This window comes from Prionailurus bengalensis, chromosome E3 (assembly GCF_016509475.1).
Source record: "Prionailurus bengalensis isolate Pbe53 chromosome E3, Fcat_Pben_1.1_paternal_pri, whole genome shotgun sequence".
Taxonomy (NCBI): Eukaryota; Metazoa; Chordata; class Mammalia; order Carnivora; family Felidae; genus Prionailurus; species Prionailurus bengalensis.
Genome location: NC_057357.1, coordinates 18,528,441 through 18,555,647, shown reverse-complemented (window position 1 = coordinate 18,555,647; position 27,207 = coordinate 18,528,441). Strand labels below are relative to the sequence as shown.

General features: G+C 51.5%; 3 protein-coding genes across 6 annotated transcripts; 1 reads left to right on the top strand and 2 right to left on the bottom strand.

Annotated features, from left to right (window-relative positions):
* Positions 1-11,188: 11,188 nt before the first annotated feature.
* Positions 11,189-13,854, bottom strand: CD2BP2 (CD2 cytoplasmic tail binding protein 2). 3 transcript variants are annotated; one of them, XM_043560070.1, is made up of 7 exons: positions 13,719-13,854; positions 13,061-13,164; positions 12,679-12,817; positions 12,326-12,483; positions 11,778-12,213; positions 11,577-11,683; positions 11,189-11,508 (listed from the first exon to the last, which is right to left on the bottom strand). In XM_043560070.1, the coding sequence occupies exons 2-7, from the start codon at positions 13,136-13,138 to the stop codon at positions 11,395-11,397; spliced, it is 1,032 nt and encodes a 343-aa protein (XP_043416005.1). In that variant the 5' UTR covers positions 13,139-13,164; positions 13,719-13,854; the 3' UTR covers positions 11,189-11,394. The 3 variants fall into 3 exon arrangements, with proteins under 3 accessions (XP_043416005.1, XP_043416006.1, XP_043416007.1); XM_043560071.1 differs by having other exon boundaries at positions 11,189-11,486; positions 13,719-13,853; XM_043560072.1 differs by having other exon boundaries at positions 11,189-11,486; positions 13,259-13,721.
* A 175-nt stretch (positions 13,855-14,029) lies between these two features.
* Positions 14,030-15,630, top strand: LOC122471459 (sesquipedalian-1-like). 2 transcript variants are annotated; one of them, XM_043560074.1, is made up of 2 exons: positions 14,030-14,141; positions 14,805-15,630. In XM_043560074.1, the coding sequence occupies exon 2, from the start codon at positions 14,829-14,831 to the stop codon at positions 15,447-15,449; it is 621 nt and encodes a 206-aa protein (XP_043416009.1). In that variant the 5' UTR covers positions 14,030-14,141; positions 14,805-14,828; the 3' UTR covers positions 15,450-15,630. The 2 variants fall into 2 exon arrangements, with proteins under 2 accessions (XP_043416009.1, XP_043416008.1); XM_043560073.1 differs by lacking the exon at positions 14,030-14,141 and adding an exon at positions 14,378-14,497.
* Positions 15,619-26,573, bottom strand: TBC1D10B (TBC1 domain family member 10B). Its single transcript, XM_043560069.1, has 9 exons — positions 25,279-26,573; positions 21,992-22,091; positions 21,589-21,696; positions 21,391-21,497; positions 18,327-18,441; positions 18,136-18,201; positions 17,729-17,918; positions 17,230-17,384; positions 15,619-17,142 (listed from the first exon to the last, which is right to left on the bottom strand). The coding sequence occupies exons 1-9, from the start codon at positions 26,205-26,207 to the stop codon at positions 16,498-16,500; spliced, it is 2,415 nt and encodes an 804-aa protein (XP_043416004.1). The 5' UTR covers positions 26,208-26,573; the 3' UTR covers positions 15,619-16,497.
* Positions 26,574-27,207: the final 634 nt, after the last annotated feature.

Below are 27,207 nucleotides of genomic sequence, written 5' to 3'. Positions count from 1 at the left end.
TAAGAGGGGGTATGGTGCTTCCATTTTAGGAGATCCGTAGTGATACAGGGTGGGTACATAAAAACACGTTGGCCTCCTTGGATCTGGCCTTCCTGATCATAATAGATGGGTCCCCTGGTTTCCCTCAGTGGCATCTGTAGGGCTCTCCGGTGTGGCTGCAGGGAGGGGCTGCCTCCACCAGTCTGATTCTCTAGTCGTCGTTCAGGAGTCATATACGGGGTTAAGACTGGTTGTCCAGGGGAAGTCGGTCACATTCAGGGGGGCTGGTGGTGCTGGGGGTGGTGAGGCCTCGGGGCTGGGGGCAGACTCTGATGAGGTTTCTGCAGTTAGGGCTGCTGGGGGCACAGGTGGCAGTAAGGGGTGCAGTGGGACATATGGTGTTTCTTCAGGTTCTCCCAACAGTATGGGCTTTTTAATCTCTGGCCAGTATTTGGAGGAAGCCATGATGTGAACCATCATAACTTTACAGCTCTCTCAACAGAGACTTTTTAGCCAAGGCGGCCGGGATAGGACCAGGTCTTGCCAACAGTCAATGTAAGGAAATTGGTCAGGGTGGCCTGGATCCCCCGGGGGATGACCCTGAACACTCGCCAACTAGTTCCTTATCAAGTGAGCCCTGGGAGGGCCAGCCCACCCCAAATGATGGCCAATCAATTTCACAGAATGCCTGGAGCTTTTCACGAGTTAATTTCACACCATAATTTCCTGAATATCCCTTTTTGCAGTTTCTCAACATAAACTCTAGGAGAGTCGCTTTACTCTGCTTTCCACCCACTTCCTGCCCCTAACAGACGACTTTCACGCACACGAGGGGGGGAAAAAAGGAAGGAGGGGGACTAGTTTGGAGAGGATGCACACTCCCTTTGTCCGTTTCCCGCCCGCTCTCCTCTCGAAGATATTTCAGGCGCCTCTTAGCATTGGCGGGTTCAGTTTCAATTCCCGACCAGGATCAGACTCCCGAGGAAGTCTGACACCGCCTTAAGCCTCACCACAGAACCTCGGACCAGGACTCAACACCCGCTTCGGCCCTTGGTCAGGTCGGAACCTTCCCGTTGTAGTCTCATTCACACACATCCACACAACGACTCCAACCCACCGCCCTACATTCAGCACCTTTGAGTTACAGCTGCATTCCTTGACCCTTGTGGAGAGTTACTAGGGCAACTCTGGGAGGTGATCAGGCTCCCCTCTGCCTCTTAGGGGCAGGTCTGCCAAAACGAACCCGGGTTCTTACCAGTCTGACGGGCGGCACTCGTTAAGCTGGTTCCTGGGCCTCACAGGTTTTGTTAGCCAACACGGGGTCCTCGCCCCGGCACCCTGGCACCCCGGGATAGGCTAATCTCCTACGGGTGAAAGGGTCCGCTGGCACCAGGCAAGGTGGCTTCTCCTGGCGCTCTGAGGCTGTACCCCAGTGGCAAAAGAGGTAGAAACGCACCATCTCCAAATCCCCGATGTGAGCCCCCAAGCAATGTAGCAAGATTCTCACACAGAGACACCGAGGCTTTTTAATTTCCAGGAAGCAACTTTATTCATGCCGGCACCGCTCAGTTGGGTTCATACCCGAAGAACTGAGCACCGGTTGTCACACGGCATAGTTTTTTTTATACATTTTCTACTTCTTTGTCTCCCATATATGATATATGATATCATATGATATCATATGATATATGATAACACACACAAACATGTAGTCTGATTAAGTAGTCTGTTTACAAGGTCATGAGGGATGTTGTCACGTAGGCACATAGCCAGGTTACCTTGAAGTTTTCTCTCTCTTTTTCTCGCTCCTTAGGGAGGGGACCCGACCACAGGTTAAACGTCCAACTCTTGATTTCAGCTTAGGTCATGACCTTGTGGTTCCACAGATTGGAGCCTCACATCGGGTTCCGTGCTCACCGTTCGAAACCGGCTTGGGATTCTCTCTCTTCCTCTCTTTCTGCCTCTCTCTCTCTCTCTCTCTCTCAAAATAAATAAATAAGCTTAATTTTTTTTTTAAAGCGTCTAATTCTTGATCTTGGCTCAGGTCATGATCCTGCGTTTCATGAGATGGAGCCCCAAGTCGGGCTCTGCACTGACGCCTGCTTAGGATTCTCTCTCTCCCTCTCTCTGCCCCTCCCTAGCTCGTGCTCTCTCTCTCTCTCTCTCTCAAAAAAAAAACCAAACCAAACAAAACAAAACAAAAGGTTAAAATGGCAATAAACTCCAGACCTGAAATGCACAACTAGAGGAGCACCTGACTGGCTCAGTCAGTGGAGAGTGTGACTCTTGGTCTCAGGGCTGTAAGTTGAAGTCCCATGTTGGGTGCAGAGATTACTTAAAAATAAAATCTTAAAAATCACTACAGGGGCTCAACAACAGATTTGACATGACAGATGACAGAATCTATGTCCATGAAGAAAGATCAACAGAAACTATCCAATCTGAAGAACTCAGATTCTTGCTTCAAAAGGCAAGAAAAAAATGAATCTTTACGCAGAGATCTATGGAACAACATCAGGTGTACGAACATAAACATAACAGGAGTCCCAGTAGGAAAGGAAAAGAGAGAAAAGAGCAGAAAGATTTGAAGAAAGAATCACAGAGCTTCCAAGCTGAGTTGCACCAGAGGCCACATACTGGGATGGTAGCACACCCCACTTTCATAGAAAGAGAAGCTCCTGAACTTGGGACCCCAAGCTCCAGGACCCCACCCTATGTACTTCTTCATCTGGCCGTTCATGTTGTCATCTGTATCCCTTATCATATCCTTTATAATAAGGTGGTAAACATAAAATAAGACTGTGGGGTGCTTGGGTGGCTCAGTCGGTTAAGCATCCGACTTCGGCTCAGGTCGTGATCTCACGGTGGGTGGGTTCGAGCCCCACGTTGGGCTCTGTGTCGACAGCTCGGACGAAGCCTGGAACCTGCTTCAGATTCTGTGTCTTCCTCTCTCTCTGCCCCTCCCCTGCTCACACTCTGTCTCCCTCTCAAAAATAAATAAACATTAAAAAAATTTTTTTTAAATAAAGACTCAAAGCAATGAAGTGACTTGTCTGGGTTTACACAACTAATAACTGGCAGAGCTGGAATTCAAACCTGGGACACTGACTACGACACCAAAATCTTAAACATTTTGTCACAGAGTATGTCACCACAGGAACTCGTAGAGTACTGCATCAGGGAAAAAAAGGGAAACAATGGCCCAGAACTTCCAAATTTGTTGAAAAATTAATCTACACATCCAAGAAGCTCAGTGAATATGAGGTAGGATCAATGGAAAGGGATTCACAGTTAGACCCATCATAGCCAACCATTGAAAGACAAAAAGGGGGCGCCTGGTGGCTCAGATCATGATCTCACGGTGCGGTCCGTGAGTTCGAGCCCTACGGCGGGCTCTGTGCTGTCAGTTCAGAGCCTGGAGCCCGCTTCTGATTCTGTCTCCCTCTTTCTCTGCCCCTCCCCCACTCACACTCTGTCTCTCTCTCTCTCTCTCTATCAAAAAATGAATAAACGTTAAAAAAATTCTTTTTAAAGAAAGACAAAGAGAAAATAATAAAAGCAGCAATGAAAAAGACTCACCATGTGCAGAGAGCATCAACACTGATCTACACAAACTTTTCATCTGAAACAATGGAGGCCAGAAGTCAGTGAGTAGAATGACATATTCAAAGTGCAACAGACCAAAAATGAAATTAAGGAAGTAATTCCGTGAACGACTCTGTGCCAGCAAATTCAATCACATGGATGAAATGGAAAAATTCCTTAAAACTAACAAACTGTCAAAGCACACTCAAGAAGAAACGGAAAACTTAAATAGCCTCACATATAATTAACGAAATTGAATTTGTAGTTAAATCTTCCCATAACGTTAATTGGAGCTCTGTGCCTAAAATAAAAACATTCTCTTTGGAACCAGCACAGACTTCTAGGTACTGAGAGACAAGGTTTTTCTCTTTCAATCCCAGAAATACTTTCTCATCATACAACTTTTTTTCTTTTAGATTTTATTTATTTATTTTTAACTAAACTCTACATCCAACATGGGGTTTGAACTCATGACCCTGAGATCAAGAGTTGCACACTCCACCCACTGAACCAGCCAGGCATCCCCATACAATGGTTTTGTTGTTATTTTTCAGGAGCCAGCTTTCAAAATATTTGGAAGCCGAAAGGATTCACTCTCAGGTTTCGCATTGTTGCTTTGCTGGTGAACTTGATAAAACCAATTGAATTCCTTCACGGTCCCCATAAACTGGAGATAATACCTGGAAAAATTCAGGGGAAAAAAAATTTCCCACAAAGAAAATTCCAGATACAGATGGCTCCTTTGGTAAATTCCACCAAACATTTAATGAAGAAATAATATCAATTCTACATAGATTTAACATTATTCCCTTCAAATCCCAACCAGGTTTTTTGGGAAATTGACAAGCTGATTCGAAAATTTATTTAGAAATGCCAAGGACAGGGGCACCTGGGTGGCTCAGTCGATTAAGCGTCTGACTTCAGCTCAGGTCATGATCTCGCAGTTTGTGATTTCGAACCCCACATTGGGCTCTGTGCTGACAGCTTGGAGCTTGGAACCTGCTTCAGATTCTGTGTCTCCCTCTCTCTCTGCCCCCTCCCCTCCACTCACACTCTGTCTTTCAAAAATGAATAAAACATTAAAAAAAAAAAAGAAAGAAAGAAAGAAAGAAAGAAAGAAAGAAAGAAAGAAAGAAAGAAAAAGAAATGCCAAGGACATAGACTAGCCAAAACAATCTTTAAAGAGAAAAAAGTTAGAGGATGTTCACTACTTGATGTCAAGATTCACCATAAAGTTAGTTATCGGGACACCTGGGTGGCTCAGTCGGTTAAGCATCCAACTCTTGATTTCAGCTCAGGTGATGATCCCAGGGTTGTGAGATCGAGCCCTGCAACAGGCTCCGCACTGACAGTGTAGTGCAGAGCCTGTTCAGGATTCTCTCTCTCTCTGCCAGCATGAGCACATGTGCATTCTCTCTCTCTCAAAATAAATAAATAAACTTAAAAAAAAAGGCAAAAAAAAAAAAAAAAGCTACAGTTATCAAGACAGTATGGTACTGAGGGGCACCTGGATGGCTTAGTCAATGGGACGTGCAACTCTTCATAGCAGGGTCATGAGTTCAAGCCCCTTGATGGGCTGGCTTAAAGATTACTTTTTTTAAAAAATGAGAAAAAAAAAAAGACAGTATAGTATTAGTATAGAGATAAACATAGAAACCAATGGAACAAAATATGTAATTCAGAAATAGATGAACATATATGGGGATAATTGATGTTCTGGAAAGGGGGCAAGGCAATTTTTCAACAGTGGAAAGGAGAATCTTCTCAACAAACGTGCTCACGTGACTGGCTAGCCATACACAAAAAAAGTGAAGTGTATACAAAAGTTAACACAAAGATATCATAGACCTAAATGTTAAAGCTGAAACTATAAGACTTCTAGAAGAATCAGAAAATGTTGGTGACTCTGAATTTGATGAAGATTTCTTAGGACACAAAAAGGCACAAACTATAAGGGCAAAAAATCCAAAATTGAACTTCATCAAAATTTAAAATTTCCACTCTTCAAAAGATACTGATTAAAAAGAAGTTAAAAACAAGCCACAGACCAAGAGGAATATTTGCAAAAGATATAACTGACAAAAGACTTGTATCTGGGATATGTAACTGTCTGCTACAAACTCAATAATAATAAGACAAATAACCCAATTTTATCATAGACAAAAAATAGGAACAGGGGCGCCTGGCTGGCTCAGTCAGTGGAGCATGTGACTCTTGATCTTGGGGTTGTGAGTTCGAGCCCCAGGTTGAATATAGAGATTACTTAAAAATAACATCTTTTTTTTTTTAATTTTTTTTCAACGTTTATTTATTTTTGGGAAAGAGAGAGACAGAGCATGAACGGGGGAGGGGCAGAGAGAGAGAGGGAGACACAGAATCGGAAACAGGCTCCAGGCTCTGAGCCATCAGCCCAGAGCCTGACGCGGGGCTCGAACTCCCGGACCGCGAGATCGTGACCTGGCTGAAGTCAGACGCTTAACCGACTGCGCCACCCAGGCGCCCCAAAAATAACATCTTAAAAAAAAATAGGAGCAGACATTTCACCAAATATTCTGGCTGGACTTCAGGATCACACACACCGGGTTCAAAGGCCGGCTTTACCACTTTCAGGCTGTGCGGCATGAGATAGATCACTTCACCTCTATGAGCCTCGCTTTTCTCATCAGCAAAATGGAGGACATTCGTAACTGAATAGTAGGTAGTCAGAAAGACTACACATAATATTCCTAACTTATTTAAATACTTAAGAAATGCCAGGGGCACCTGGGTGGCTCAGTCGGTTGAGCATCTGACTCTTCATTTCAACCGAGGTTGTGATCTCGTGGCTGACGTTGGCGCGGGGCCTGCTTTGGGATTCTCTCTCTCCCTCTGTCTGCGCTCCCCCCCACCAAATAAATAAATAAACATTAGAAATGAAAAGAAAAAGAAAAAGAAAAGAAATGCCAGATGCCCTTTCAAATACAGATAGGTTTAGTACCACGTTTTAAGCCTGGGAAAAGCCGACATTGTATTTAAGCAAGTTGAAGAGTTGAGACAGAGAAATGTGTCCAAAACAGGGTAGTGGAGCTGACGCCCCTGGAGCTGCGGGGCAGAGATCCGTAGCGTAGTCAGTGGAGACAGGAAAACGAGGGCAAGAACAATAGCATCAGAACAGGAAAACCAGAGGCTACCCAAGCAAGTCTCAGGCAGCGCCAGCATCTACAGTGGGTTGTACAGGCTTGTCACGTGTGGTGCCTCCACGGATAGGTGGGGTCTTATCTACAGGGCAAGCTGAGCCAGACAAGCTTCCTGGAGAACAGGGAGACTGGTGGGGACAGGGTGAGCAGACCCCATTTGGCCAGAGGGAGATGTGTGCTGGGATGGCCCCCCGGAGGGGGCAAAAGGAGGTCTGGTGGCCGCTTGAACCGACCACAGAACGGCATACCCTTGAACCCGGGGAATGGCCAGAAAGGACCAAGGGGCAAGCTTGGCCTCCAGGTGGAGTTCAGAAGAAACATCATCCACCCTTGGGCCTCGTGCAAAACATCCGCTTCCAAATCCGCCCTTGAAAGAAACTCCCCTTGGGTCTCAGTGTCAGGAAGAGCTGGGCATCTCCAGGGCTTCCACTTGGCCCTGGCTGGGAGCAGAATGGAAGGCAAGCCGCTCAGTCTCAGGCCTCCCCACTGCCTGGGAGCCTGGCATTAGTGGCCCTGCAAAGAGGCATCAAACCAGCCAGGTGGGTCTGGAAGGGGTGACAGATGTGTCAAAGGCATTAAGGGACCCCCAAACTCCGTGGGCTTTGTGGAGCCTGACTCTTTGCCAATTTTAACTCCTTTTTGAAGTCCTCCTCCATCCTTGTCTCCCCCAGGACCCCACCAGATGCCCAGGGGAAGGTGTGACAGCCTGAGCCTGGACCCACCTTCTCCCACTCTTGCTAGTCTTCTGGAAAATGGCCTGCCACAGACAAAAGGCTCTGGTGTCCCAGATACAGGGATGACATCTGCAGCTTTGACCTTGAGCCCCCCTGTAAATTTGCCCATGGCCTCAGTAAAAATGACCCTACTGATCCTTCAGCCCTGCTCCCTGAGAGACTATTGGGTCTAGACACCGGTACACTGCCCATCCAGGTCACACCTCACCCCTTCTGGGACAGCAAGGACAAAGAGTCCCACCGGGAAAGACTTGGCTCATCCCCTAGTCATTCATCAGCACTGAACTCCTGTCTCAGACCAACTGGTGGAGACAGGCCAGCAAAAACTGCTCTGGGTATGGGGCCAGACATCTGTGCTATTGGGCACAGTGGAAGAAAAACAATGACCAACCAGGGGGGTGGGGAGTGGATTATTAGGAAGCCTGTAGGAAAGGGAGGCCTAGGGGTGCCTGGGTGGCTCAGTTGGTCAAGTGTCCAACTTCGGCTCAGGTCATGATCTCGTGGTTCACGAGATCGAGCCCCACATCGGGCTCTGTGCTAACAGCTTAGAGCCTGGAGCCTGCTTTGGTTTCTGTGGCTCCCTCTTGCTCTCTGCCCCTCCCCTGCTTGTGTGTGTGTGTGTGTGTGTGTGTGTGCGCACTCTCTCTCTCTCAAAATAAGAAAATAAACATTAAAAAAAAAAAAAAAAAGGAGACCTAGAATGAAGTACAACAGATCTATTAATTGGTCTTTCCCAGATAGATAGAGAAGAGAAAGGCATCACTGGCCAGGCCTGGAGAAATCAAATTGCCCTGTTCTGGGATAAGGCTGGAGCCTGGAATCAGGGAAGAAAATGGAGAAGGAAAGCAAAGGCAGATGTGGAGCTGGAGGGGCTGCATCGAGCCAGGCCCCGGAAGACCTTCTCAGTCACCTTCAAGCTTTTGAACTTTATCTCGAGGGAAATGAAGCCATTATAAGTTTCCAGTAAAAGGTTAGGGACTTCACCTCCATGGTCTCCCTCCCCAAAACCATAACTCAAATCCAATCACGAGAAAAATCCCAGACCAAAGAAAGCACCCAAATTTGAGGAATATTTTACAAAATACCTAACCAATTCTCCTCCAAACTGTCAAAAGTCAGCAAAAACAACTCTGGGGAATTGTCAGACCAGAGGTTAAGGAGACATGATCACTGAACGTGAAGGGGTGTCCCAGAAGATATTCTGGAACAGACAAGGGACAGAAGAGAAAAATTTGTAAAACTCAAAGAAAGTGTGAGGTTTAGTTAATGGTAATATACCATACCTTCATATGGTGGAATAGTCAACAATAAAAAAGATTACTATTGCATATTACATGGCTTAATCTCAAAAACTGGCTAAGTAGACACAGAAGACACAAAAGACCACAAATTGTAGGAGTCCGTTTGTACGAAATGGCCAGAATAGGCAACTCTACAGAGACAGGAAGTAGATTAGTGGTTACCAGGGACTGGAGGATGAGGAGGGTGGGGAGTAAGAGGGGCGGTTTCTTCTACAGTTGACAGAAATGTTCTAAAATTGTGGTGATGGCTGCACAACCCTGTGAATGTTCTAAAAAAAAAAAACCTCCTGACCTGTGTACACTTCGAATGGGTGCATTACATCTCAGTAAAGCTCTTGGTAAAAAATAGTAATTTTATGTACACACCTAACAGTTTTAGGAAAGGCAAAGGAGTGAAGTGCTGATAGGGGCTTGCAGCAGGGCCACAGCCAAAGGGAAGAGAACTCCAGTGATGCTCGTGGAAGGGGAGAGGCATTCAGCTAGGTGGGGTATGTGTTAGTTTCCTATCAGGGCTGTAACAAATAACCACAAACTTTGTGGCTTGAAATAACACAACTTTATTAGGATTCTGGAGGTCAGAAGTCCACAATGGTTTTCACTCGGTTCAAATCCTCAGTGGGGCTGTCTTTTTTTTTTTTTTTTTTTTTTTGGTAGCAGCTCAGGAAGGACTGTTCTCTTACCTTCTCCAGCTTCTACAGGCCACTGCATTCCTTGGCATATGGCCTGGTCTTACGTCTTCGAAGCCAGCAGCTGTGTTTGACCCTCCGCTTTTACTTTATAGGACCTTTGTGATGACATTGGGCCCACCCACCTCTATAATCCAGGATAGCACGGCCCCCTGCCCACCTCAGTCATTAATCACATCTGCAAAGTCTCTTTTGCCACGTAGGGTCCCATATTCAGATTTTGTTGAGGACATGGACATCGCCGGGGGACCATTATTCTGCCTACACAGACTGACATCAGGAAGGTGATCACAGGAGGACACTGTGAGGGGCAGATGGGGTGACATCTGGATGTGTGGAGCCTGAGGTGCCAGTGGTACATCCAAGGGAACCACCCCCTTGGCTTTCATCTATTCACCCAACAGTAAACACAGGCCCCGGAGTGACCCCATGAGTCAGTCAGTCATTGGGGTTATAAAGGTGACCAGCTGTATTGCTTTTCACTTCTGAAATCCAGATGCACCTTTTAATCAAGGACATCTTACAAATGCAAGTGGCAGGGTTTTCTTAATGACACATAAACACTTCTTACAACTGAAGGCATTTTGGAATCAGTGACCACTAAGTCTGGGCTGGCACCGGCATGGACCCAATTAATACAGAAGTTGGAGGCCTCACTAGAGCATCAAGTATCCCCAACCTGCCGTCTTTCCTACTTCCAAGCCTGGATCCTTCCACCTGGGGTCCTGGTGCTCAGCAATCCTGTTTCAGACCAGCAGAACCCTGGCCACACATGCTCAGCTCTGCCACCACAGCAGGACCTGGGGAAGTGGCCTCTCCAGGTGTAACCTCAGTCCCGAGTCATGCCCAGTAGCTCTCCACCTGTCCACACGTTGGAAAACATCTGGGAGCTTTCAAAAAGCCCGACCCACTGAGCCACTATCTAGACTAATTCATTTAGAATTTGAGGAGTAATTTTACAGCTCCCCTGAGACTCCAATGGACAACCAAGGTAGAAAAGTGGAGGGTTCAACCTAGTTTGGTACAAGAGCCAGAAGGCAGTACTGGCGAGAGGTGGGAGGTGCTAGGTCCAGACAATACAATTATACCAGTCTCCCTCCCAACCACACCCCCCAGAATCTGAATTCCTGGAAGAGGACTAACCCAGTTATCTCAGCTCCTTCACCGCACTAGCCCACGGGAGCTCAGGAAATGTAAACCTCAAGGACTTCAAGGGTGCAAAGAAAGGTCTGGGAAAAGAAGCCCACTGGGGCTGGGCCAGCTCTCTGATTTGCTGTGTGAGCTCCAGGGAGGCACTGGCCCTCTTTGTGCCAGTTCAGGGGTTGGCCCAGGTGGCCTTGAAGGGGCTTTCGAGTGCCAACACTGAGGATGCACTTCCCCTACGAAGCCTAATACAGTGGAGTCAGTGGATACCAGGCTTCCTACTCCCCCCAAACAGATGTCCCAACCCCCAAGGCCTAAAATCTCCACTTCTGGTACTCTACCTTACACCGGCTACAAAGACAGAGACTCTGAGGTTCTGAAGGCCAAAGACCTAACAACTGCAAAATAGGAGTCCCCTCTGAGGATACCAGAGGACAGCATGTGAGTGAAAGGGATTTTTAGATGGTGAGGAAACTCCAGAGGCCACCTGACAGCCCTGGTTCTGCCCCCAGAGTGACAAAGGTGAAGTGGTTCAAATAACCAGAAACTCCCAAGAAGGAACTTCATGAGAAAACACTCATGAGGCGAGTCCAAAGGGGTCCTTGGCTTCTGGCCATCAGCACAGCCAAGGCCCTAATATGTAACCAAAGGCTTTTATTGGGAAAGGGAAATTGAAAAGTGGCCCCTCAAGTCCTCACTGCCTGAGGCAGCTGGGGCCTCCTCCAGAGAGTTCAGGAAAGAAGGGGCCACCAAACCGGGCCCTCAGCAGGCTCAGGTATAGAGGTCAAAGTCAATGCGTTTGGAGTTGTAGAACTGTCCACCAGGAGGGTCCAGCTTCCGGCAATAAACACCATCTGCGAAGTAGCCTTCGTTCACCCAGGTCTGCAGGAAAAGAGAGCAAGAGCTGGGAAAGGACTGGTATGGGCGGTGGGGGAGGAGAGAAGTGGCAGAAAGAAGTAGAAAGGGGCTTACCTGCATCTGGGTGCTGGTGAAGGGCCCATACAGCTCAGCATCCCCTGTGTTCTCCCACTTATATTCCCACATCACGTCCACCAGACCATCTCCTGGCAACTCTGCTTCTAAAACAACAGACAAGGCCATCTGGGCCTCAAGTTCCCTGGCCCCTGCCCCTGCCCCTGCCCCCAGCACTCCTCCTCTGCCCTCCAGTCTTACCTCCCTTCTGCGTAGGAGTTGGGGTCTCCAGCTCCCCCTCTGCCACTTCTTCAGCAAACATGTCCAGAGAAGGAGGAGGTGTGGGCTCAGGGGGTCCCTGGGTCCGGGACCCCAACCCCTTCAGCCGCATGGCTAATCGTTCCCTTGTCTCCTGATACACGCCAAGGTTGCCCCGGGCCACCATCTGGTCGGCCAACCCAGAGAGCCGATCCAAGCGCTGGGGGGAACTGGGCCGCCCACCCCCTTTGCTGCCCCCTTTTCCTCCTCCTCTGGCCCCCAGACGCCTCAGTGCGCCAGCTACGGTCTCTCTTGGCAACAGCAGCTCCAGAAGGCCCTCCAGAAGGGCTTGGGCACTCATTGGTGTCTGGCCCAGGCTGTCCTCTTCCTCTGAGTCGGACGGTGGGCGCTGATCAGGTGGCCGCTCCCTGATTTTCACCTGTGATGTGAAAACAGGGGTGGGGGTGGTTATCTCCTACAAACCGTGAGCAGGGCCCAAGCCCAGCACTGGCTGCCTCCAGGCCCCCACCATGTCAGCCCCTGGGCCACACCCAGTCAATGTTGTCTAGCCAGCTGTCTCGGATCTGAGCATCCCGGTTCAGGAAGTAGTTGCCATCAGCATCAAAGTGGCCTTCCTCCATCTCCTCCTGCAGGTTGAAGGGTGTGATCCGCACACCTCCCTCACTGGGGAGCGTGGCTGCTTCCTGACCTGCATGAAAGACACAGGCATCCCGTGCTGGGTGCACGCACGCACACACGCACACACACATACACGCACACACACATACATACATACACACACACACACACACACACGTGCACGCGCGCGTGCCCTTGCCACCCCCCCCATCCCCCAAAGCTCTATCTGTTCCTCCAGCAGAATCAATTCTTGGGTTTAGCTCACCTTCCACATCCTCCGAAGCCAAGATATCATATTTGCTGGACCCCTCCTCTTCATCATCATCCTCCTCATCACTGTCCAAAGAGTGTTTGCCTTTGAAGCGGCTCCCAGGACCCCCTGCCCCAGCCACAGGATCCACTGGCTGTGAGGAAGGGCCAGCAAGTTGAGAGACGCAGGTTACTGGCTATTCCTCAAAATACTCCAGGTAGATTTTTCTTCAAAACCTTCCCCAACTGGAAATTCTCCAAACCCATTTCCCAGAGAACATGGAAAAGCTAGCCCCCTCTCTGCTTTCTTTGCCCCCCGCCCCCTTCTTTCTCTTCTGGCTTCTAGTTCTTTCTCTCCCCTCACTCCTCCTAAGAATGTAGGAGTCTGGCCCCCTCACCTTCTTCTTGGGAACACTAATTTCATCCTCATCATCCTCCTCTCCCACACCTTGGAAGGTCACTTTCCTCTTTGGCATGACTGGACTGAGGAGCCTTCCCTGGGCTGAGCCGAGAGAAAGGATGCAGATTAAGGGAAGTGGGCGAGGCTACTCACCGCGGAAGAGCCCCAGCACAACAAATAATCACCCGGTACGCACTAGATCCAGCTCGGGAGGAGAGGGAGCACAGAATGAGGGGCCGAAAGGGAAGCCGGCCGCCAGGAGGCCCCCCCGGACTTGGTTCGGCATCCAAAAGAGTTGCTGGAGCGGGGGCGTTGGGGCGGTGGCGCAGAGGGGCTCCCCACGGGCAACCCCCACCCTTGACGAAAAAAGGCAGGCTCCCCCACATACCCCCCCCCCAATCCCTAGCCCCGCAGTCCTGGGTGCGACGGGGATCCGCGGGCTGACACCCTCTCCTCCACCCCCAGCTCCCTCAGAGCCCGCGGGGCCTGGACGGACCCAGGACCTGGCGTCCTGGCCACCCCCTCCGCCCCGCGCTGAACACCCCAGCTCCGCGGGGTGACCCCCAACTGTCCCGGGCTAAGTGTACAAGCCTAAGTGTACAAAGAGAGGCGGCAGAGCCGCGGGGATTCGAGCAGCCCCACCGGCTCGCGCTCACCTCAGGATCCACGGGAGGCCGTGGGGGAAGAAAAAGAGAGACTTTCACCAGGGCTACATCCGGGGCGCCGGGCGCCATCACCCGGAAGAGAACTGCGGAAGGCTCCAGAGAAGGCCGGAAGTGGCTTCACTCCGATTAGATGACTAACTGGAAAAGCGGGCGGAAGTACGCCGAGAGCGGGGAAGACAACCCCGCCCTCCCCAGGGTGACGTGAGCAGTTTGGGGGCGACAACAGCGAGAACAGGCCACAAATGAACGCCTAGACCCTGATCAGACGATAGGGATGGCCGGATGCGGTTTAGATTCCCTCCTACAGCAGTTAGAGACTCTGAGGAGAAAGTGAAGCACACTACTTAAAGGGGCGCCCAGCATCATGGAGGGGCGAAGTGGGACCGTGGGTTTCGGCCCGGTTCCCTTTACAGAGTTGAGTCACCTTTCCCCAGGGTTGGCCAAGGGCTTTGTGCCCCTCACCGTCTCCATGGGAATCCTGCTTTCCCAGTCAGCGTCCAGTTCTGTCCTCTCCTAGTCCAAGGTGCGGCCTTGCTCTTCTCCCTGAGGAGAGACCGAGTTCCCACGATGGCCCGCCTGGAGCCCCCAGCTGGCTTTGGGGGCACTTTCCGAACCCAGCTCTCTTTAGGACCCAGGGGAAGTCATTTACCCCACGCCTGTCCCCTGGTTGAGTTCCTGGTTTCAGAGGTGGGAAGAGCCATCACCGTACAGGTGACAGTGGTTCCTGTGTCCAGAATCCAGGCTAGAAGCCTCTTGTGCCCCGATCTCAGGTAGGCCTGGAAAGAGGCAACAATGCCTCTCTCTCAGACCACAGCCTCAGGATAAAGCCCCACTGCTGGCAAGTAGGGCCCCAGCGGCCCCAGCCCAGAATCTGTAAGCTGGCCCAAGGGGGAGAGCTAAAGGGGGAGGTGGGTATGGGTCCCTGTGCTGTGGGGACAAGACCTCTAGCTCTTTAGGACAGTCCTGAATCCCACTAGACTAAGGCTATGCCCAGGAAGAACCTACTGGAGCCCCAGGAGGGCAGCATGGGGTACCCATGATAATAAGGAGACCACCCCTCCTCTCTCCTGCCCCCAGAGTTAACTCCCAGATTGAACTACCATGAAACTACACCGAAAGTCCGTGCTCAGTTTCTTCCACGGATACAGAACACAGGCTCCAGACCGGGAGGGCATCTTGCTAAAGAAGGGAGCCCGAAATATCAGCTATCAACGCCGCTGGTTTGTCCTCCGGGGAAACCTCCTCTTCTACCTGGAGCACCAGGCAGACCGCACACCCCTGGGCCTCATCCTCTTAGAAAACTGCCAGGTGGAGCCACGCCTCGGGGCCACAGAACCCTATGCCTTTACCATCTTGACCCCCGGGGTTGAGGGCACAGAAGGTGGGCGGACCTACAAGCTGGCAGCAGAAAACCAGGGAGAGCTGGCAGCGTGGCTGTGGGCACTGGCTGGGGTGAGCTGGAGGCGGCTGGTGGCGCTACTACCCCCACTGGAGGCCCAGTACCGGGAGCTGTGCCAGGCAGCTGGCCAAGAACCCAGCTCACCCCCAGAGGCCTGTGGCTTCCTAGCCACCCTCAGTCCCCCCTCCAGCTTCCAGGAGTTGCACGAGCACTTTGGGAAAGAGATCCGGGTGCTGCAGGTGGTGCGTAGAGGACTCCAGTCCAGTGACAACAGAGGCAGCAGATCCCAGGCAAAGGGGGAGCAGGAGCTCAACAGTTGTTGATGAGTGACTGAAAGATGGACCAAAGGCCAAAAGTCCCTCCCTGCCAAGACCAGCTGAGTGCTTCAGCAGACACCCAGATCCTGGCCTGCTCCATTGTTTCCTCCCCACCCCCACCCCACCTAGTTCTTATTCTAACTCCCTTTATCAAATAACAAGGCAGGAGACAGGCCCAGGTACAACAGCAGGTTCTTTTCTGATTCCTCGAAGCGCCGCACAGGGTGGGAGCAGAGACAAGAGAATGTAAACATTGGGTTCCACCCCCTGGAGCTCAGGGGAAGACCCCTTACCCAGATAGGGGCTGGAGGGGAAACAAGGTGGAAGGCAGGGGCCCTGGTAAGACAAAGCAGGAGAGGCCTGAGAACACAGAGGAGGGTGGGTGAAAGAGAACAAGGAGAATGGTAGGTGGGGAAAGGGGGGACATTTCCTGTGCCAGTGCATGTCCCCTTAAATAAACGAGTGCAAGAACATTATGGAAGGAGAACCAAAGGATAGAAGACAGAGCAAGCACCCCCACCCTGGGCCGGCCAGCTGCTCTGTACATAATTACAACAGAGATGTCCAGAAGTAGAGCAAGGAGAGCCGTGGCCCCCAGCCAGGAAGTGGGGGAGACCAGCAGGGCTGAAGAAGGGAAAAAGGAACCCAGCTCCACTCATGGATAAGGGGAGCAACTGGAGTGTAAGAATCTGAAAACTGCTGATTCCCATTGCCAAGTCACCCCTGAGGTGACAAAAGGCCAATCAGGACTGCACCTGGGAAAGAACCCCAAAGGAAATCGGGGCAGGAGTGCCAGAGACCCCAGCAGGACCTAACTGGAGGTGAAGGGGCTCCAGACTTGTTCACACCTGCCCCGAGGAAAGGCAGCTGCCCCATGCACGGTCACTGTCCCAGCTGTGTAGGGATCAGCAGCTGGCAAGGAGATGGGAAATCAAACCACTTTCCCCAGAAGGACAGTCTGCCCAGGAAGCTCGGGGCAGCACCCCAGGCCAGGCCTGCTCCTGACTGAGGGGAAAACAAGGGAGGCCATGCAGTCCAGCCCCGGGGACAGAGGTCAGAAGTAAGCATCCTGCCGGGCCTCAGATGCGGAGGACCTGTCCCCACCATCCTGGGGGCCTGGGGGTCCATCTGCCTTTCGACGCAGTGAGAGCTTCCTGCCTTGGGCCTTCTTTTCCTGCTTCTGCCGTTCCTTCTCCTGCTTCTGTTGCTCCTTCTCCTGCTCTTTTTCCCATTTCTGCCGCTCCTTCTCCTGCTTCTCCCGTTCTTTCTCCTGTTTCTGCCGCTCCTTCTCACGTTCCTTTTCCTGTTTCTGCCGCTCCTTCTCCTGCCTCCGAGTCTCCTTGGTGGGACCCAGTGGGGTGCTGTTGCCGGTAGGCGAAGGAAGGGATGGATGCAGTCCCTCAGCGGTGACCACAGGTCCTGGGGCAGGCCCAGCACTGGCCCTGCGGACAGGAGGGGGTGGGGAGGGGGCCCCTCCAGCTGCCCGGGAGCCTCGGCTCTTGAGGCCAGGGAGGCTAAGAAGGCTGGAGGAGGGGCCCAGGGGTGGCTGCTGCCGCCGACGCTCCTCATGGATGGCCCGGGAGCCATGTAGTCGCCGAGAGGGCCGATACTGCAGCTCCCCCCGGGTTTCTCGCCACTTCTTGAGCTGGGCTGTGTTCTCTCGCTCAATCAGTGCTTCTGTCACTGGGAGGTTGGTCACCTAGACGGAGAAGAAACGGGTACCGGAGTGAAGGTGAGGATGGGGATGGGCTGAAGCAGGTGTGGGTGTGCTAAGGCCACGGCCTACCTCGTGCACCAGGAAGTCCTCCTGCATGCACTGCTGGGGCAGGTTGCGCAGCTGCTCCATGGTCTCATACATGCCTTGGCAGGAGCGCAGCTTCTCCACTGAGCCCAACGTGTGACGCAGCAGCACCAGGGCCACGCGGAAGATGATCTTGACGCCTGCAAGGTCAGAAAGAAGAGAGCGCGGGTGATCAGGGCTGGGACCTCAGTGTGTCCCAGTCAGAAGGGACTCAACAGGCCCCATCCCTGTCTACTGCCAACCGTACAGATGAGGAAACTGAGGTCCCACGAAGGGAAATGAGCTGCCATGGGTTTCGAGTTCCTGAGAGGAACAGTAGGTTCTGGACTGATAGCAGAGCCAAGACTAGGCCCCAGTTTCTCCAGCCCCCAGACTGCTTACAGGGAAGCCTAGGTCCCAGAGGTAACTTCGGGCAGCAGGCCACTCTCTGGCAGCCACCATGGAAACCCCGGCCCCCTCATGGCCTGAACGGCTACAGAAGTACCTTCACAGAAGAACATATCCCAGACACGCAGCACTGAAGCCCAGGGCAGGGTGCGGGCAAAGATGCACATGAACCATTCTGTCATGTAGAGCACGGGGTCAATGCGTTGCCGCCGCAGGTGTCGGTGTGCCAGCGGGGAGGCCCGGCGCAACAGCGCAAAAAAGATTTCTCCGTCCAGCTGAATGGCCTCCTGGAAGTGGGATGAGCCATGAGAAGAGGCCTACTGTGGCTCCCGTGGGGTAGGACTGTCCCTAGTGGGGGATCCTCACCTCAGTGGGAGAGGCCCAGAGCAGAGGGACAAAAGGACAAAAGGGGGGGGGGGGAGAGGGAGGAGGCAGGACAAGGACCTCCCTGCAGCCTCAGGAGAAAGTCATAACCTTGGGTGCACCCAGCCCCCAGACACTCACCAGCCCTGCACTGTAGTAACCGGGGAGGTACTTGTCACAGATCTGCACCAGGCACCAAAAAGCTTGCTGAGAAGAGCGAGAACAAGGAAGGAGGGAGGGGCCTGAGAAACAGGGAGCAGAGAGCTCCCCCATCACCACTGTAGGCCAAGGTCCTCCCAGTCCCTCCCCAACCAGGACCAGCGTATGCTGACCTCAGCAGGCATGTGCATGAGCAGCACGGCGGCCACTGGGGCCTGGGCCTGGCAGTAGCCCTCATCGGGCCGGTAGATAGTGTAAGCCTTCAGGATTCGATACAGGTCCTGTTGCCTGTGGGTATTGGGAAAGACCATGAGGGCAATCACAGGAGTTGGGGGCTCTCTGCCCCAAACTAAGCCTGCCCCCCACAACCAGCCCCAGCCCAGACCCCTCCTAGATCCAGTTCCAGATTAACCTCAGAGGTTCACCACCACGCACCTCCACCGACCTTCCTAGCACTGCTATCAAGGTTAAGCCAATGACCGAGACCATCATCAAAGCATTCCAGGCTCCAGCTTTCCACCCTTGCCTCCACATCCTATGTGCTCCCTACCCGTTCCCCAGCACAGGATGTGCTCTCTCTCCATCCTTCATCTGCCACCACCCCATAGACCTTCAAGGTCACCTTCTTCAGAAAGCTACCACTGTCCACAGCATCAGACCTCCCGTAGCACTGTCTGAATTCTTTGATCACCCCAGAGCAGGGCCTGCCCTATCTGCCTCAGTGGATTTCATCAGTTCTCTGCCAGCATGTCCATTGGGCCCTGGTTCTTGGTGAAGGCTTGAGAAGCCAGCTGTGCCTCAGACCTTTCTCGTGTCTCTGTATCCCAAAGAATAAAATCTCTGCCCTAGACCTGTCCTCTTGAGGGTGCCCATCGCTGTGTCTGAGAATTCCATTCACTTAGCCCCACGTTGGAAAAGAGAGCCCTACATCACTCCCCGTGGCTAATCAAGTCTTATCAACACTACATGTTGAGTTTCATTCATGCCTGTTCCTTCTCTCTACCTCCACAGCCATTCCGTAGCTCAGACTTTCATTTCTTACCCAGAAAAAAGTAAAAAGTAATAACCTCTTACATCCCCAAATTCAGTCATTGAAGTGTGATCTTATGTTTTACCTGCATACCTCCCCAGTACTATTTACTTTATATTTTTTCTCCACTTAGCAATAGCATCCATGAAGTGACAGGTTTGATGTACTAGTTATTTTACCTAATACCTATTAAACATGTAACTCCCACAAGCTCCCATGCTATTTTTACCCACCCACCTGCATCTGTGTCCCTGCTTTCTCCCTGTTGCTGTGGGTGAACTGTCTGTGGTCCTGGCCAAACACAGCTTTTCCACTTGGGTACTGCATCCCATCCCCTCTCACCTACACAGTCCATCACTCCAGCAAGCCTTCCACCTCTCCTGCATCATCAGTTTTTCTCTCCATACTAGATCATTCCCAGTGGCATACCAGTATCTGTTATTTCCTCTATGTTACAAAAAAAGTCTCTTGACTACCCCCCTTCCCCTCCAAACATTACATCATTTCTCTCTTTACCTAGTCAGCAAAACTTCAGAATACAGACTTGCTGTCTTTAATCTCTTTCCTCCCATTCTCCAGTCAGGCTCTACACTACTGCCCTGTGCAAACTGCCTTTATCAAGGTCACTAATGACCTCTACTGTGCTGAGTCCAGAAGTCAATTTGCAGACTTTACTTTACTTGACCCATCAGCAGCATTCCATACAACTGGTCCCAAAACCCCTCTTCGATTTGCTTCCAGAAATCACACTGCCCTGGTTCTCCTTCTACCTCTCTAGTTTCTCCTTCCTGTGCTGGTTCGTTCTTATCTTCCCATTCTTGAAATGTTAGAGCTGCAGGGCTCAATCTCTGAGTTTCCTTTTGTATCTACACTTGCTGCCTTGATGAGCTCGTCCAATCCCACAGGTGAAATTTAGTCCCATCTAGAGGCCAATAACTCTCAATCTCCAGCTTACCTCCAGTTTAAACTTCTCCCCAAATTCCAGACTTATACAGGTCGTACATCCAACTTTCTTGACATCTCCATCTGGATGTCCAATTAGCATTTCAAACTTCACATTCCTAAACTGAGCTCTTAACGTACCCCTCTAACCTCCTTTTCTCATCCACACCAATATATGAACAACTCCATTTGTCTAGTTTCTCAGGCCCAAAACCTTCAGAGTCGGCCTTAATTCCAATCTCTCTCTCTCTGTCTCTCTCTGTCTCTCTCTCATACAGTCCACATCTAATCTATTGGCAAATCCTTTTGGCTCTACTTTCAAAATATAGACAGAACCCAACCACTTTTCCCCATAGTTCCACGGCTACCATTCTGATATATCTATCATACTCTCTCTCCTGGATTATGGAAATAGTCTTCTAACAAGTCTCTCTGCTTCCGTCCTTGTCTCCTTATACTATTCTCAGCACAGCAGCCAGAATGATCCTTTTAAGACACAAGTCAGATCATTATAACCACATCTCCATTCACATTCTCTATTCCCCTTTCTTGCTTTAAACTCCTCTTTAATACTTACCACCCTTTCACATACAACATACTTTCCTTCTTTGTCTTATTTACTTATTGTCTATCCTCACTAAAATGTAATAAGCCCCATAAGGGCAGGAGTTTTTGTCTTGTTAACTGCTATCATCTGTGACTAGACCAGTTCCTGGCAGATAGCAGGTGTTCAGTTAAATATTTGCTGAAAAGATGAACCAACTGATGAAAAATGTGCATCTGAGAGTCACCTAATACCATCTTGCATATTACTAAGGAGTGATATATATACATCTTGGGGAAGTCTAGCATATAGAACAAAAGTACAAGTGCCTCAGAACAATTTTTAAGGCCCTCTGGTGATCTGACCCGAAACTGCTTTTCCAGCCTCAGCTCCACTCAACCCCACATCCCAGAGACAGCTTATATAAACCCCCAGCCAGGAAAAACCTGCCCCTGGCTCTGCTCCCATCTAACCTTCAAAACCCAACTCAAATGCAACCTCTTCAATAAGTCCTTGTTGTGCCTCTCCATCTCCCCTCCAACAACCCCCCAGCCCCGAGTCAGAATCTCCTTCCCAGGACAGTTCCCTCAATATGGCTTCACACTCAATACATTAAGGACCACTTTCCTAGAAGCCCTGGAGGGCAAGAACAGCTTTCAACCCAGCCCTGTATCCACCTGGAGCCTTCTACAGACTGACCCACGTGATCAGGCCATCTTACCCATGCCCTCCTCGAGCGGCAAACATCTCATGGAAAGGGAACTGGCGGTGCAGGTCCTTCTCGATCACATCCAGCCACTTGGGGTCCCCAGGAGCCCGTTCTAGCTCCTGCAGTGGGACATCAGGGATTATCTCAGGATCTAGGGGGACTGATGATACCCTTCACACAGTATCACATGTCCCCATACCCTGGACACACCTCAAACTTGCCAGGGTTCTGCTCCAGGAGTTCCTTGCTATTGGACAGGTACTGCCAGGCCTTGGCTCTGAGGGAGGAGGGGATCCCCTTCCGGCAGCGCAGCTTCACCTAAGGCAGAGTGGCAGGCAGGGTGACAGCTTCAGGGGCTGGCATAGCCTCCAGGCTTTCCCCAGCAGTCCTCAGGCTTCCTGGGACAGCCCTCCCACATCTCATTGGCTTGACTCCACTGGACCTGGCCTGGCCTTCTATGTTTAAAACTACTCCTCCCCCCAGGCCCAAGAACCACCCATCCCCAATGTGGTCTAGAGAACAAATACTATCATGGCTTCCCTGGAGTATATGAGCTCTCCCTAACCCCCTCCCAACTTGTCCATTGCCCTGCCCACCAGTCAGCCTTCCAAACCTTCTGGAAACGCCGTGACAGCCACTTATCCCAGTTACTGAACATCTCCAGCCATTTGAGTTCCCGCTGCCGAGCCACATCTACAGGAATGGAGCTCTCTCTGCAGGATGAAGAAAGCATGGAAAGGGTCAATAGCAGTGGTATAAAACATGGATTGCTGGCGGAACTGAAGCAAGCCACCCACCTCCCCAGGCTCAAATGAGAGACTGGATGTAAAAGCATTTTGTGAGCTACCAAATATCAGGGTATCTGGCCACTTAGCCATCGAAGGGCCTAGTTCACCACACTGAAAGGACTTCTTCCCTTGGAAGGAATCTCTGTACAGAGATGGTGTTCTCATGTTAGATCTCTGTACATGTTGGGTGTGTTCAAATCCTGCTTATGGCACATACAAGTTTGGGGAGAGGGTACAGAATATTTAAAAGCCACAGTTTGCATTAGACCTGGGTCCAAGTTCTAGCTTTACCACTTACTCATTGTGTGACCTTGGGCAAGTCATAGAATTCCTCTAAGCCTCGATTTCCCCATTTGTAAGGTGGAGAAAAAAATAGGATCTACCTGAGAGGTTATATAATAGCAAGTGCTATTTATCCACTGTTATCCATAAAACAGAATACAGAACAAATATAAATATACTTCTCTGCCTCCTTAGAAGCAACTGAGTTTCCTCCTATCAGACTCTTGAGATCCCCTGGGCCACCTGCAATTCCCTCTACCTCCTTCCTGAAGTCACCCGAGATTCTCAAGCAAATGAAGCTTTCCTTGCACTGTTTGCCCATTGTTCTGTCACAGCTTCACACTCAAGATACCCCAGGAGTCTTGAAACAGTTACTTGTAGGAGCCAGTACCAGGAAATGAGTGGAATGGAAGAAAGCGCTTGAATTTCCAGACCAACCTGAGCTCAAATCCCAGTTCTGTCCATTAGAAATTGGGAAATCTTGGCAAGTGATAACCTGAATCTCTTCCTCATCTGTCAAAAAGGGATGCCACCATCTACATCACAAAGGTATGAGAGAACTACTGAGAAACTGTATATAAAGGACTGGCAAATGGATGGGCTCATTAACTATTAGTTTCTTTTGTCTTAGAACCACTTAATCATTGCTCATTAATATTTTAAAAATATTTATTATGTATTTTTGAGAGAGAGAGACAGAGCGTGAGCAGGGAAGGGGCAGAGAGAGAGAGGGAGACACAGAATCTGAAGCAGGCTCCAGGCTCCAAGCTGTCAGAGAGCCTGACACAGGGCTCAAACTCACGAACCTCAAGATCATGACCTGAGCCAAAGTCAGACGCTTAACCAACTGAGCTACCCAGGCGCCCATCATTGCTCATTAATTTCTATCATAAGTTGGTTCCAAACCCTACTAAGGATCAGGAAGAATTAGGTAATATCTTTCCTGCCCTCAAGAAGGTCACAAGCTTGCAGGGGAGATAACTGCAATGTGGTGTGGGAAATGCAATAACAAAAATGCACAGGAGAGGCACTGACTGGAGTAGGGGCAGTGGATATCAGGAAAGGCTTCCTAGAGGAGGAGACATCTTCATTATAAGCCGGGAGGGACTGAATAGAACATACCAAGACAAGAAGGAGGAGAAAGGCATTCCTGGCAGGTGGAACAGCCTGAAGAGACTACAATCAGTTCAACAGGACCACAGTATTAAGTGCATGGTGAGAAGTGGTGGGAGAGAAGACCAGAAAGACTGGCAAAGGCAGAAAATAAGGAGTCCATCTGCAGAATAAAGCACATGGGACTTTATCCTGTGGCCAGGGGAGAGCTACCATAAGTTTTTAAGGTAACATGTGCCCCAGTCAGCCTGGCCTCAGAAGTATGTTCTTCCAGCATGGAAGATAGATTCTAGAGGGACAAAATTACAAAGCAGAGAAACATAATCGAGCAACGTGCCTGGCACACAAGAGGGGCTCACTGAAATCCAATCCAATCCAAGTTCCTTAGGGCAGCAGAGTATTGAGGAGAAAGCCACTGGTCACACAGATCCAGGTGTGAGTGGGGCAATTCACTCAACTGCTCTAATCCTGTTTCTTCACCTATACATTGGGTACAACAGTGCATCCCTCCAGCATGGGAAAACACCAAGGTCAAACTTCAGTTGCCTTCCTAGGACCATGAATGTTGGTGCTCAATCAAAGGTTTTCTGTTTTTTGTTGGATTATAAAACACCTAGAATACCTTCCCACAGTGTTTTCCCCAACTCCAGGCAGGTGCCCCCCACCCCAACACACATAACACGATTAGACTAAATCCTACTCATTCTTCAGGATTTGGAACAGACTCAGTTGAATTCTGAGTGGGCAAAAGGTCCCTTCCCTAGTACTCACAAAATCCTGTGAAGATCTCTAGGCTAAACCTAAAATACATTGACATCAATTGTTTAAGTATTTGTTTCTCCCTTTTGACAATGAGTGCCTTGAAACAACTATTTTATCCCTAGTACCTAGCACAGGGCCTGGCACCTGGGTGCTCAGGTGATGCTGTAGGTTGAACTGACCAGCAGGTTAAAGCGGTACATGAACAATGGGCAGGATCCTTCCCAGAGAGAGGGAAGGAAGAAGTCAGAGGCAATCACACCCCCACATCAGGAGTGACTCAGGCCCCTGGAGGGAACTAGGAAAGAGTAAGCCCGGCTGGAGAGATGAGGAAATGGGGAAGAGGCCTCCCCCAACCCCTTCCTTCAGTAAAAACACAAGATTGCCCTTCTCTGTTTCGCAGAGGAGCCTTACCCTCACGGTCTCCCCTCTACCGACCAGGCCTCCCCCAGCTCATCATCCCATCAGACCTAGGGCTATGGGGGAGGGAAGATGACTGCATCCCTCCCAGACTCCTTCCCTTTCAGGGACCAAATATCTCTACCAGAATCCCTGCCCAGCCAACCCTCCAGAATATCTGACCCACAGCTGGAGTTTTTCACATCAAGGAGCTGGGACGACCTTAAGTATCACCTCATTCAACCTTTCACTATATAGAGATGGAAACTGAGACACAGAAATAGGGAAAACACTAGCTCAAGGGCACACAACACACTAAAAGCAAAGCTCAAACCCAGAACTCCTGACACCTGGCCTGAAACTCTAACATGCAAGTGCCACCAAAACCTCAGGATGCTCTGGGCATGACAGGGATCACCAAGTAGCTCACTCCTGCTGGAGCCACTCCCCTGAAGTCCTGGAGGAGGCTGAGCTGCCAGGATCTGGGCAAGGTGTATCATTTCCTCCTCCGCAACCTCTGCTTCCCTGAAGCCCCACGGGGTGCCCACTGGGTACTTACAGACTGCCCGAATACTGGCTGCCCCCAAGGAAGCCATACTTGTCCGTCTTGCGAAGGGCCAGCCCATTTATCTCCGAGTCTGAGCCCATGGAGCTCACATCATCTGCCAAGGACTCCAAGGTCCCAGACATGAGGCTTACAGAGTCCAAGTAGCTCAGAGTGTCCGGGGCCTGCCCTCGAGGCCCAGAGATGCCAGGTCCCAGGCTGGACGTGGAGCCTAGGTCCTGAGAGTTTTCAGCAGGCTCCGGAGCTGGGGTGACCGTCACGACAGTCACCAGAGCCTCACAAGTTCCCGAAGGGCCTGTGCCAGACCCTGAGGGGTCCTCTGGAGCCTGTGCAGTTGATGCTGATGTTGCTGCTGCAGCTTCATGTCCACTTGTCACCTGTCCTGCTGTCACTGCTGCAACCCGCGCGGTCACTCCTGAGGCAGCTGTGGTTCCCGGCTTGGGGGCAAGCGGGGGTTTGGCGGTCAGAACCCCAGGAACTGTTCTGGAAGGGGTCCTGGTGGGGGTACCTGGTCCAGGGGCGGGTGAGGTTCTAGCCTCCTCCGTCTTCGGAGAATCTGTCCCCGGGCCCAAAGCCATGGACATCTCGGCTCCTGCCACTGCCGCGGGCACCAGGGGGTCTGGGTCAGCGGAGACTTGCGCCCTCGGGGCTTCGGATGAGGCCTCCAGAGTCAGCACCACCACTGTGCTGCCTGTGACGGTCGAGGCCGGGGCCGAGGTCTGGGTGGGCCCCGGGACCCAGGCGGGCTTCGCCTCCCCGGGGGCCACCAGGGTGACGGGGGCCGAAGTGGCCGTGGTCACTGGCGGCCCCGGAGCCACCACCACGACAGGCCCGGCCCGGGACCCGCGGGGCGGCGGCGAGGGGGCCGCGGGGGCGCCATGACGGCGCGGCGGGGCCACCAGGGGCGCCGGGCCCGTCTCCATGGCCGCGGGCCACCCCTCACATCACCCCGCCGGGGCGGACGCAGAAGGCGCCGCCCCTCAGGCCGCTCCGCGCCGCCCGCCAAGGAAGAGGAGAAGGCGAAGGGCGCGGCCCGGCGCGCGTCGCAGATGAGGGCGGCGCGCGGGCCGCCGCCGGGCGCGCGGAGGCGTGGCAAGGGTCCGGGGGCGCCAGGCGCCGGGGTCTCGCTCGCGCCCTCTCACCCCAGGCGCTCTCTCGCCGCCGCCCCCTCCCTCCTGCTCCCGGCGAGCGGCCGACCTCGCGCCTGCGCACACGCCTCAGTGCCGGCTAAGCGGCCAGCATTTCGGCGTTTCACGCCTGCGCGCGGGCAGTGCCGTCGCGCTCCTTTTTTCTCCCTCCTCGTCAGAGTGTTTGGGCGAATAATAGGAGAGAGGGAACTGGGTTTCTGCCAATCGTTGGAAGGGTGGGTGGGGCTGGAGGTGGGAAGCGGCTGGGTAATTTGGGAAGAGGAAATGGAGAAGAAGAAGGGCTGGAAGACCAATGAGAAGGGGGGTGAAGGCAGGAGGAGGTGGGACGAAAGAAGTAACTAATAGAAAAGCGCGAGGCTGAACGCCCTGGCCAATAAAAATGGCTAAAGAGTGAATGACCGCGGAAGGAGGCGGGTGCTGTGCGAGAAGAGGCTAGCCTGGCCAATAGGAATACTAAAAAGGGAGCCAATGAAAAGGGCGAGTAGGTGGAGGGCAAGTTGACAGACAGTGGTGTCTATTTGGGCAGTGACAGACGGCATCCGCAGTCAATAGGAAGGGCTGAGGAATTCTTAAAGTCTCCCAAGAAGGTCACGAAAGAATGACAGCTGGGGGGGGCGGGCCAAATTTGCAATTAATTTGCATTGTCAGCCAATAAACGCATTCCCTCGCTTAAGCAATTGGGAGGAAGATAGACGGCTGTCTCAGCCAATGGAAGCATCCAAAGTGTAGGGGAGCTGCCAGCAGGCGGTGCCAGCCCAGGGATATCGGTGACAAC

Excerpts from the sequence above, each read along its gene's own strand:
- CD2BP2 (XM_043560072.1), bottom strand. The coding sequence starts at position 13,448 with ATGTGGGGGAGCCTGCCTTTTTTCGTCAAGGGTGGGGGTTGCCCGTGG. Across the intron at positions 13,165-13,258 it reads CTCCTCCCGAGCTGGATCTA|CCCAGGGAAGGCTCCTCAGT; the intron begins GTGCGTACCGGG and ends CTCTCGGCTCAG. Across the intron at positions 12,484-12,678 it reads GGCTTCGGAGGATGTGGAAG|GTCAGGAAGCAGCCACGCTC; the intron begins GTGAGCTAAACC and ends TCTTTCATGCAG.
- LOC122471459 (XM_043560074.1), top strand. The coding sequence starts at position 14,829 with ATGAAACTACACCGAAAGTCCGTGCTCAGTTTCTTCCACGGATACAGA.
- TBC1D10B (XM_043560069.1), bottom strand. The coding sequence starts at position 26,207 with ATGGAGACGGGCCCGGCGCCCCTGGTGGCCCCGCCGCGCCGTCATGGC. Across the intron at positions 21,697-21,991 it reads TGTCACGGCGTTTCCAGAAG|GTGAAGCTGCGCTGCCGGAA; the intron begins GTTTGGAAGGCT and ends ACTCTGCCTTAG. Across the intron at positions 17,385-17,728 it reads GGATATGTTCTTCTGTGAAG|GCGTCAAGATCATCTTCCGC; the intron begins GTACTTCTGTAG and ends CTGACCTTGCAG.